This window comes from Notothenia coriiceps, unplaced genomic scaffold (assembly GCF_000735185.1).
Source record: "Notothenia coriiceps isolate Sejong01 unplaced genomic scaffold, NC01 NC01_scaffold00019765, whole genome shotgun sequence".
Lineage (NCBI taxonomy): Eukaryota > Metazoa > Chordata > Actinopteri > Perciformes > Nototheniidae > Notothenia > Notothenia coriiceps.
The window spans coordinates 279,353-289,655 of NW_011352466.1; the positions used below are offsets into that span (position 1 = coordinate 279,353).

Consider the following 10,303-nt stretch of genomic DNA (forward strand, 5'->3'; position numbering starts at 1 on the left):
CACCAAGATAACTGCCATTACTTGCCCACAGAAAGCCTGAAATGTTGATTGAATAATTGGCTTTAGTCTGATTTTATTTACACTAGTCATTTGTAATATTATTTCTTGGCAAGAGTTAGCTGAGAAAAATGACACCACTCATGTTTGTATGTCAAATATAGGTAGCCAGCAGCCAGCGATGTTAGCTTTAGCTTAGCATAAGTAATAAGTAAAACCACTAGCATAGCTCTGCTAAAAGGAGACAAAATCTACCTAGCACTTCTAAATCTCACTAATTTACTCATAACATCTTGTTAACATCTGTATTAAGTCTAAAATGTTATCTTTGTTTTGCTCTGTTTTGGTCTGTAACTAACTCTTGCGGTAAATATGTGTCTTATTAAAAGCAAAATGTTCCACAATGCTCACTAGCTAGTTGCTATCTGCTGTTTGATGCTTGGTATGTAGGCTACCAAGTGTAATTTTTAAAAGATATTTTGTTGGGAACAGAGACCGGCTGCGAGCTGAAAAGTGAAAAGTGAGTTAGCTTAAAGGTGCTATAAAGCTCTGCAAAGCAGAGGGAAACTGCAGAGTCAAGTGGCAATTATCTGTGGGTGTATCACTACCAGAGTCATATCCTCTGTTGTTAATAGGAAGATATTGAATATAGCCGCTTTAAGAACTTAACTTCCAACCCTAATTCCTACTTTTTACTTGGAGGTTAATCAAAGTAAGCGTTTGTTTATATCAGTATTGTCGCCATCTTCTTCCTTAAGTTGATTTTGGAATATTTATTTTCAAAATCCTTGCTTATGAACTGTACACTAAGCACTATTGTATTTTTGTGATTAAATGCGACACCAGAAGGTTCCTGTCGCCTGGAAGAGCTGACCGTTGAGCTGGGGGGGGGGGCAAGCTTTGTGCTGCCCCACACCAGCCCCCTATGGCCTGCGTTCACTCATGCTGACTCCATCTGCATAACTGCATCTTTCATGAGCTTTGGTCAATGCCCAATCCATACTGTATAGGCCTCTGTGTGTGTGTGTGTGTGTGTGTGTGTGTGTGTGTGTGTGTGTGTGTGTGTGTGTGTGTGTGTGTGTGTGTGTGTGTGTGTGTGTGTGTGTGTGTGTGTGTGTTAACTTTGTATGTTATTTTCTGTTCTGGCACTACTTATTTGGCCTCACTGTGTCTTGCGTCAATGTTTTTGTGTGAGGGCATGTTTTATATATGTGTTGTAATTGCGCTCTTACCCGTTTGGGACACAATCTTTAGCAATCTGTCACAGAGTAATCATCCAGGTCAGCAATTGAGCTGTCCCTCTTCCGCTTTGCTACGAATTAGCGCTCTCACCCGAATCTCTTCATCACCTTCATGGTCCCTACTGGTGGCATCTTGTTTAAGCCCGGTCAATATTAGCTAAGAGGGATGCGGGTGACTGTAGTTGGTGGATGGCCACTGCAGTTGTTATCAGGTAAAGTGGTTTTTGATTAGTGTTAATGGTTGGGACTAAATAGCCTTCAGCTTTTCCATTGGCTACACCTGTTATATATTTGTGTGTGTGTGTGTGTGTGCTGCTCAGCTCAAGGGCAAGCAAGCAGTTCATCAAGTTGAAAAAGCTATATATGCTGTGCAGTCACAGGTTTTATGTCTAAACCTCCTCTCTAAACTATCACCTTTACACCGCTTGCCTTTAGCTATTCTGAGAATGCTGCGGTGTCTCCCTGCAGGAGTTTCAGTCCCACCGTGATGCTCAGACAGCAAGAATGAGGCTTTTCTTGTTGTGCATATTCGAGCCACGAGCCACACTCGTGGCCCAGAAAGACAGGCTGCAGCACCCGCTCTCACAAACACTCGGCATCTGGTGCAACAGACAGCCTTGCATGTTAATGCCGAGTTAATATTATTATTATGAACTGCGAGTGACTTCGCATGTTAGTGAGCGCTCTGTCAAATTAATGTCAGTTCCATTAATGCCGCCGTCTATTTCGTGTCACAAGTACACTCGCTTCAGACTCCCGCTTGCTCAGGCACACTGGGGCTGAATATGGAAACACACAAAGGAACACACACACACACACACCCCTAAAAAGATTCACAGCCAACAGTAGATCCATATTTACTCATGCACACATCTTCTCTGGGCACAAGCCGGAGACGAGGGAAGGAAAATGAATGTCCTGATTCATTTATCACATAGCCTCAAAAGTACAGATGAATCCAGTGATGAAAATCTGTCCTGAGAAATGTCAGGAAGATATTAACTCCAATACATCAAAGTGGAGCTGCAGTCTCTGAGCTGACTGCCAGCCGATGCTGCAAGCTTCTGGTTAAAAAAGCCCCAATGTCTTTTTGACCAACTCCTGAATGTTCCATTACGCAGAAACGAGTAAATAAAGACACTTCCGTCCATAGAATAACATCCGAAATGATGCAGAGCGAGCTTCATTAGTGCCCCAATGTCATTCTTTACATCTGTCTGATCCCAATGAAGTGTGAGAGTGAAGGGAAAGAAAAGAAGAGGGAAATTGCCTTTTCATGTAGATTTCACTAATCGCTTCCCTAACAAAATACGGCAGACTTGTACTAATAAGTAAGTTAGGGCTCAGTGGACAGATAGAGTGAAACAGCACAGAGGCTAATGGAATTGAGAGCTTTCCATGCCTCCATGGGTGTCTTAATTGTCAAAGGGAGATTCTCATACGAGTGTTTCTGCACTCGCCTGCTGGATTGTGGGAAGTCTAAATTGGAGTGCGACTCACTGGGCTTGTTTTAAGCCAGAGCTACTCTCGTGTGCGAGGTGGATCAAATCCCTTATCCAATGTCTGGAAACAGGTCATGTGGTTCGCTCGTTTTATTTGGGAACCAGCTCCATCAAAGTATATGTTTTCGATGCAGTCATCGGGGACTGCAGTGACTCATATCTAAAATCTATACCTTGCTGCTGTTCTCCGCTTTCTCATCTCTCCTGGAATGTATTATGTGCTCGTTTATTTTTGCATGGATTTATTTATTCATAAATATTCATTCAGAATGTCATAAATGTGATTCATTTTGAGAGAAAAAAATATTGCCTTTCTTCAATCTCAGCCAGCTAGGATTTATTGGCTCACATTGCCATTGTTATCACAATACCTTTATAGTAATCTTATTTTGCTCTTCGGCAGTTATTACAGCAGGAGAAACCTCCGTGGTTCATTAGAAAGGAAATTGGACTGTATGGGACTCCGTGAGAGAAAGAGAATGTGCTTTTAATCTAAAAAGGTCAATGTGCGCAGGCTATTTTGGAGATTCACTGCAAGCTTGTAATTGGGGCCTTGTCTGAAGACAATGTAGAATTAAATGAAGACAAAGTTACCGAGCGTGTTGTTGGCCTTTGATGAGTATCAGGGAGTGAGGACCCTTCATTTGCAACCTTTAATCAGTCCAATGAGATCAGATTCGCATGCGATTCTAGAAGAAAAAGGAGCAGGGGGGAGAAATGAAATGGTAATTAGTATTGATTACCTATGGGTATATGACCCCACAGGCTCCTCTTGCATTCCTAAATCAACCCAAATTATTGGCTTTACTAATTTCATGCTCAGAGAGAAGTAGCCGGCAACATGAAAAAGCCTCAACAATGAACCATGTGCCCATTGGGGTCCGAGGAAATTATAGCTATGGCAGGCATCTTTCTGTGCGGAGGCGTGGGTGTGCAGCTGAATCAACCACACTGCTTTAACTTAAGGATGATAATTATTCTAGGATGCTCTGCTGGGAGTTAAGGTGATTCAGGTAGCCTTTTCTTCAAATTACATTTCCCGTCAACGCGCTGTCGCTAAGCGATGGCCTCAACCCGGCCATATATGCATGTAATTACTCGCAGTTAAAACAGGGAAAAAGTCCATTTAGGCAGGAGAAAGCAGCCTAATTACATGTATACACAATTAATACACCCATGGGAAATAGACATTTTCTTTCAAATGATAAGATTAATTCCTAATTATGGCGATGGACACATGCACATTCACACAAGGCCACACACTCTTAATCTGCTTTACTAATAAGCCACCATACAGTGGATTGTGAGGAGAAGAAGTGGACAGCAGCTGATGGAGGGAACCCGTGTCATAATGCACCCGATGAACCCGACACTGGAGATGTGATGGTACACTGCCTCCACCTGCTGGATGTTAGAGAACATGAGGACACCAGCACCAGGGGAGTCTGGGAGGGATCTTTATATAAATAATTGGACAACTTTCTCAAGGTTAAGGTGGTGCCAAGTAATTGAAACATTGCATTAATCACAAGATGCTTCACTGTATTTCCTTCCAGCATTTCATCCCTGATGTCTATAGGGGTAATCCTATTGGCATCTTTTCTCTAGTTATTCAGTCCCTTCAAGGGTACCTTGTTTTGCAAATTATAAATAAATAAATATCTTGATACTAATTGAAATTATATTAATGGATGTGTTTTAATTTGCTGCTTAAAGTGTTTTTATCCTGTCTTAATATGGATGGATTACAATTGGCCCCTGGACACAGACATGCAAAAGGCCCCCTGCTGCTCCACCAGTAAGAAACCCAGACTGAAAGAGAAACAAGAAAAACACAAACAATGTGTGTTTGTGGTGTCTGATTGTCTTTCCATAAGGAGCTGTAAACAGTCATTTTAAACAGGGGCCCAGGACCACTGGCCCCCCAGACCCAGGACCCCAGACCCAGTGAGGCCCCAGACCCAGTGAGGCCCCAGACCCAGTGAGGCCCCAGACCCAGCGGTCCTTCAATGGCCAATAGCCTGCTGGTTAGATTGTTTACGATGTTGTTGGCCAAAGTATTGGGGACATTGTGATTTTTCGAATTTTAGATAAGATCAAATAGTTACCCAAATATCACTGGTTGAATATTTGGAAATGTGTATCAAATGATGCACAGCACTAATGGTAAATGATCACATGTGACATAAACCACGTGATAGGGTTAGCGTAATCAGATTACTTAAAAAAAGTAATATGATCAGCCCAGATTACATTTAGAAAAATGTCCAACAAGAGTATAGCTGTCTAGGATTGTATTTTAAAGATGTAATCAAAATTGCAGTCAACTTATAATAATAATAACCAAAACTAAGGGGACAGAAAAATGTATTATTATTTTCAGATATTTCAGAAATAAAATGTGTGTGGAACGTGAAATGAATTAAAGAATGAACATAAGGTTATTTAAACAAAAATGTTAAATAATCCAAAGGTATTCATTTTGGTTTTATTTTGTGGTCCGATGGATTACATCGCTAATTACAAAATGTGCCATGTATTTTGACTACATAATCTGACCCAACCCTAAAACTAGAAAACCGTATGTTCAGGTGTTCAAAAAATAAATCCAGTGACTCTTATCAGAGGGTACACTTCTCAAGTCTGATTTTATTCTGTGGGAAACATTAGTCTCTTACACATTGAACTTGTTGGTGCAATAGGACAGACAGCTACTTAGTACAGCAGTGCCTACAGTTAATAATATAGCCATGTTTACAAGCAAAATAATAAACAATTTTATAAAGATAAATATTAGTTTCAGTGTAAAGCACAGCACGCAGTTCCTTTGACTCGCAGCGTTAGAACTGTATTGCATCAGTCTCACATAAATATGCTGAACCTCACACTGGTTCTATAGGCAGATACACACCCTGTCTTACTTCAGATACAGGATCTATTCTCGGAGAAAGTGCAATTTTTAACAGGAGTGACACTAAACATCCAGGGCAACGAGGACACAGAGATGTATGGTGGGACTGCTGCATGTGTGTGTGTGTGTGTGTTTAGTATTAGGAGCACTGCTGAGGCTAGATTACAGTTCATTTCAAGACGAAACAGAGATGACTGACATTGGGAGGAAATGACAGAGACAGGAAATGAACACTGGCCGAATAGAGACGGAGGTTTGGGTTATTACTGGAGCTCTTTTACGACACACGCCTCAGACTGACTGCACTATGGGGGCCACCGTATCTTCACATGGCTACCGAGGCGTCCGACTCTTTGGGCCGGTTGCGTATGACGTGCTCCAGCTGGCCGGAGTCCGACACGTCGTAGCTCGTCTTGTATTTCGCCAGGATCTTCATCAGGGGACGCAGCTTCAACCACCACTGCTCCTTAGGGATCCTGTGACTGTGGAAACAAATTTAGCAACAGTCATTTTCACTTTTGGGGAAAACACTAAATAAATCGGAAAGAAATGTGCGCATATGACAATAAAGCCTATGAAAGTTTGAATTAAATGTGATATTGGAGTGAATCTGCATGTTAAAACTGGTATTTTTCCATCACTGATGGATCAAATATAACAATATCATCTAAGTCATCTTAGTTTTGGCACCAAATAATGTTGGTTTAGCCAACATTAATGTGAAATTGCCAAAAAGTGTCTCTAAGTTCAAGCTCTGCGATACGTACACAAAGTCTGTCTCGTCTTTGAGTTGTACGACGGGCTGGAAGACCAGAGCCCTGCGCCGCATCCCCAGCAGACAGCAGGAGTCCTCGGTGTTAGCAAACACTCGGCCTGCAGGGAAAATCCATAGCAGTCAGAGGTGTGAACACAGGATGCTGGTTGCAAACGTACACAAGCACGGAACGCTGGTGGTGACTTTTCTTCTACCTACCGTAATTTTCGGACTATAAGGCGCACCTGAATATAAGCCGCAGCAGCTCAATTGAATGATGTGTACATATATAAGCCGCACTGGACTATAAGCCGCAGGTGTTTTAATGTTTAATTACCATATGTAAGGGTTCGTGCACAGAGGGGATTGTCGGGAAAGAGATGGCTGTTTGAGGAAGCTCCCATTTATTAACATTTCAACAAACAAGTTGCATATTTGCATAACGTATTCAAGTGTTAGCATTTAGTGCAATAGTAGCTAGAGAACATTACTGTGCTGTGTAAACTGTACTGTATCACATAGTGTTTCAGACACACAAACTTTTCAACTTTCAAACTTAAACGGTGCGCTCCCAGCGCACGTACCGGCAGTGATCTACAGCAGTGGTTTTCAACCAGTGGTACGGGGACAAACTGTCTCGCTCTCGTAATGTCTGTCTGTCTTGCTCTCGTTCTGTCTCTCGTACCACTCTCGGTTCCACTTTTGCGCGTTACCTGTCTCACTCTTTTCCGGCCTCCAGCTTTTCCTGCTGGAGCCCGCCGCTTAAAGGTGGGGGGCGCGGAGCGGCCATAGAGCCCATAGAGTTAAAGGTGGTGGACTGTAACCTGTAAAATCCATAGATTTAGGAGGTCCCCTAGTGGCCGTTAGCTGTAAAAATCCATAGATTAGCCGCACCGTTATATAAGCCGCAGCGTCGAAAAATGGGAAAAAAGGCGCGGCTTATAGTCCGAAAATTACAGTAATTGCTAGTAAAGGAGGACTAATCTAAACACAAAAGCAACTGAGGCAATATAAAGCATCAAAGAAAGAGAAGACAATGTGGGGGAAAGCAGGACAAATGTGCCCGATACCCTTATAGCTATAAGTTTCCAGTTATACAGTTTCAAATGACTGGAAACAGTGTAGCATGGTGGCTAGTGCTAAATGTGTGACATCATAGACACAGACTGGTAGCAATGCTAACGAGTCCTAGCTTTACCCCACAAGTGCCTACAGTATGTGGATCTACAGTATACTGTGGCAGAATAATGGGAAAGACAGACAGGGACATGGAGCTATATATAGATGGAGATGGTCATGGAGCCAGCAAAAACTGATTTACCTTCATCTTATGTCATCCATGTGAATGGGAAATAGACATAAAAAACAAAGAGAAGTTTTGACTTTAATTGTAGCCTTTATACACATGCAGAGTGCTTATCAGAACACACATTACTCACGGTTAGTAGTTAGTGTTTCCGTTTGTAAGTACATTATGCTTATGGTAATAATACATCATTCCCTTTGAGAGAACAAAAATACAGACAGTGACTCCATGACAGGTCTTGCTAAAGGTCTCCTTCCCAACGGTCACACCTCTCGTCTGTAGGGAGGAAGGGTCATCTACCACAGGTTCTCTCACTAATGCAAACATGGAATGTAAACCCTTACCGTGTCTGAATGTCTCCGTCAACTTTTTGGTGACCCACTGCATCGCCTTGGCAGAGATCTTGGTTCCAAAGTTACGGTCGAATGGAGACGGTGCTCCTCCCTTTAAAAATAAAATAAAATCATTTTGACAGATTTTTTTCCAGCAAACATCAAGATCACAATTGTTTGCTAGATTTTTCAGTTTCAGACTGTAGGTCTTCTGGTGCATTATGTCCGTACTGCTCGCACTGAAAATCAGCATGGACATGTCTGTAACCTTTTTTAATGATGTTCCTTTAAAATGCTGTTTTGTATATCATACTGCTTTAACCTGTCAACTCCCTGTAGGGGAGGTGAGGAAAGGGGGCGGGGCCCTGGGGAGCAAAGGGAGAAGGAATTGTGTGTTTAAGAAAAGAGGAAAAGAGGAAGCCTGGCAGCTTGCTGGAGGGAATTTGGTACATTTGGGTTGTTTTCACTGCTTGCTCCAAGTGGTGGTGTGACCTCAGGGGGGATGGAGCAGCAAAAGCCCAGCTTTAGTATACATTTGTTTCCCTTTTCAGCGGCCGGTGAGTCACTTGTTTTTTGGATAATTTCCTTCTTTTGCAAATTTGTGTTTCCCTTGGATTATATATTTTTGGTGCAGTGACATTGGACTTGTTTTTTGCTTTCAAGTGTATTATACAGCTGTTTTAAGAAGAATGTATTTTGAGTTGGACTTTGACTTAGAACCTCAAAAAGAACATTGGTTATATTTGGTCGGAGGTGTTTGAACGTGTATTGTTAAATAAACAGTTTGGAGATGCCCTTCCAAGTCTGTCTAGGCTTTTAGTCTGGGTGGGAAATTGGCATTATAAGACTGAGGCCAGATTTATACACAGAGGCACCAGAACGCCCACCAAACGTAGATTATGTATTTGTTAGGTTGTTGTGCTAGATTTTAATCTTTAGTTTTTTATATATCACATTACTTGCTACAGGCAAACACCATTTTCCACTTGGGGATCATCAAAGTTCTGTTTGATCCAGTTTTGTCTGTGCTAATCTCCAGACACACAAAGCCAAAACATAACAACAAATAATAGCGATATGCATATTTATGATACAAACGACAAAAATGTTATTAAATCTTTCTTAGCCCCTTTGAAAAGTAACTCTTTGCACTGCTAGAGAAGGGAATACTCATATGTATTCAGTATGAAGTATTATAACCAGTGTGTCTACCTGCTGCATGTGTCCCAGCACATTCTTCCTGGAGTCAAACACTCCTTTGCCTTCTTCAGAGTACAGCTGGTAGATAAAGTCTGTGGTGTAGTTCTCATTACAGTTCTCATTCCTACACACAAACACATGGAGTGAAATAAAAGCAGTTAAACATCAGCCTCTTTCCTCCCTAAGTCCATGTTATTGTGACATTAGAGCAGCAGTGCAACATGTCCAAGAGCTGACATCAACACTGAATCTGTTTACTACACAAGCAGCTTAAAATCAAATACTGAGGGCTATAAATACAGGATTAAAGGTGATCCAGCAGCAGAACACCAGTTATGTTATATCTTAGTTTTCCTTTTACAGTCATTACATTACCTGAGGACCAGTCCTCTTTGAATGCTGGTCTTCATTTTCTCTGTCAAATGCTCCACATTGGCCTGTGGGGGGAAAAAGGAAATGTGATTGTTGACCAGCAGATGGCATGGTAGAGTGGAAGCCATCACAGAAATAAGAGTGAGTGCCCTCTTGTGGATGAAGAGAGGTGATGCGTGAGGGACTTTATGGAGACTTAAGGAATGAAGGTACCTGCAAGTCTTTGATGTCGAATGGCTCCTCATAAATATACGCAGCATCAGCTCCTGCAGCCAGACCCCCCACGCTGGCCAGGTAGCCGCAGTAGCCCCCCATGGTCTCGATGATGAACACGCGTCTCTTGGTGCCGCTTGCCGACTGCTTGATGCGGTCACAAGTCTGACACATGCAAAAGCTCAGAATGTCAGTGTATGTTAGAGGATTTTTTACAGGGTAGGCTTTATGAGAAGGCATATGTGAGAGTGTCCACAACTAATCAGCAAGGTTATCAGTTTAAGAGGTTAAAAAATACATTCCACATATAAAAACAATAGCAAGACACTAGTTACAAGGCTGGCATGCTCATTTCTTAATCTGCAGCCTGATTTATTTAAACAGTTCAGGCAGAGTCAGGCTATAATGCTGCTTTCACCAGTAAGACTGGAATCCTGCATTAGGATGAGAGAGCACTAAGCACACACACACACAC

The 10,303-nt window shown here is 42.0% G+C and overlaps 1 protein-coding gene across 3 annotated transcripts in view; it reads right to left on the reverse strand.

Annotated features, from left to right (window-relative positions):
- Window positions 1–5,361: 5,361 nt before the first annotated feature.
- LOC104952266 (ATP-dependent 6-phosphofructokinase, platelet type-like) overlaps window positions 5,362–10,303 on the reverse strand; it is an 8,590-nt gene continuing 3,648 nt past the window's right edge. For 2 of the 3 annotated variants that reach the window (XM_010779056.1, XM_010779057.1), the window contains exons 4-10: window positions 9,829–9,993; window positions 9,619–9,680; window positions 9,256–9,367; window positions 8,056–8,155; window positions 7,727–7,732; window positions 6,419–6,524; window positions 5,362–6,133 (exon numbers count right to left, since the gene is read on the reverse strand). In XM_010779056.1, coding sequence (XP_010777358.1) covers window positions 5,977–6,133; window positions 6,419–6,524; window positions 7,727–7,732; window positions 8,056–8,155; window positions 9,256–9,367; window positions 9,619–9,680; window positions 9,829–9,993 — 708 coding nt within the window. In that variant the 3' untranslated portion in view covers window positions 5,362–5,976. The remainder of the gene's footprint in view (window positions 6,134–6,418; window positions 6,525–7,726; window positions 7,733–8,055; window positions 8,156–9,255; window positions 9,368–9,618; window positions 9,681–9,828; window positions 9,994–10,303) is intronic. The other variant, XM_010779058.1, reaches the window with a different exon arrangement.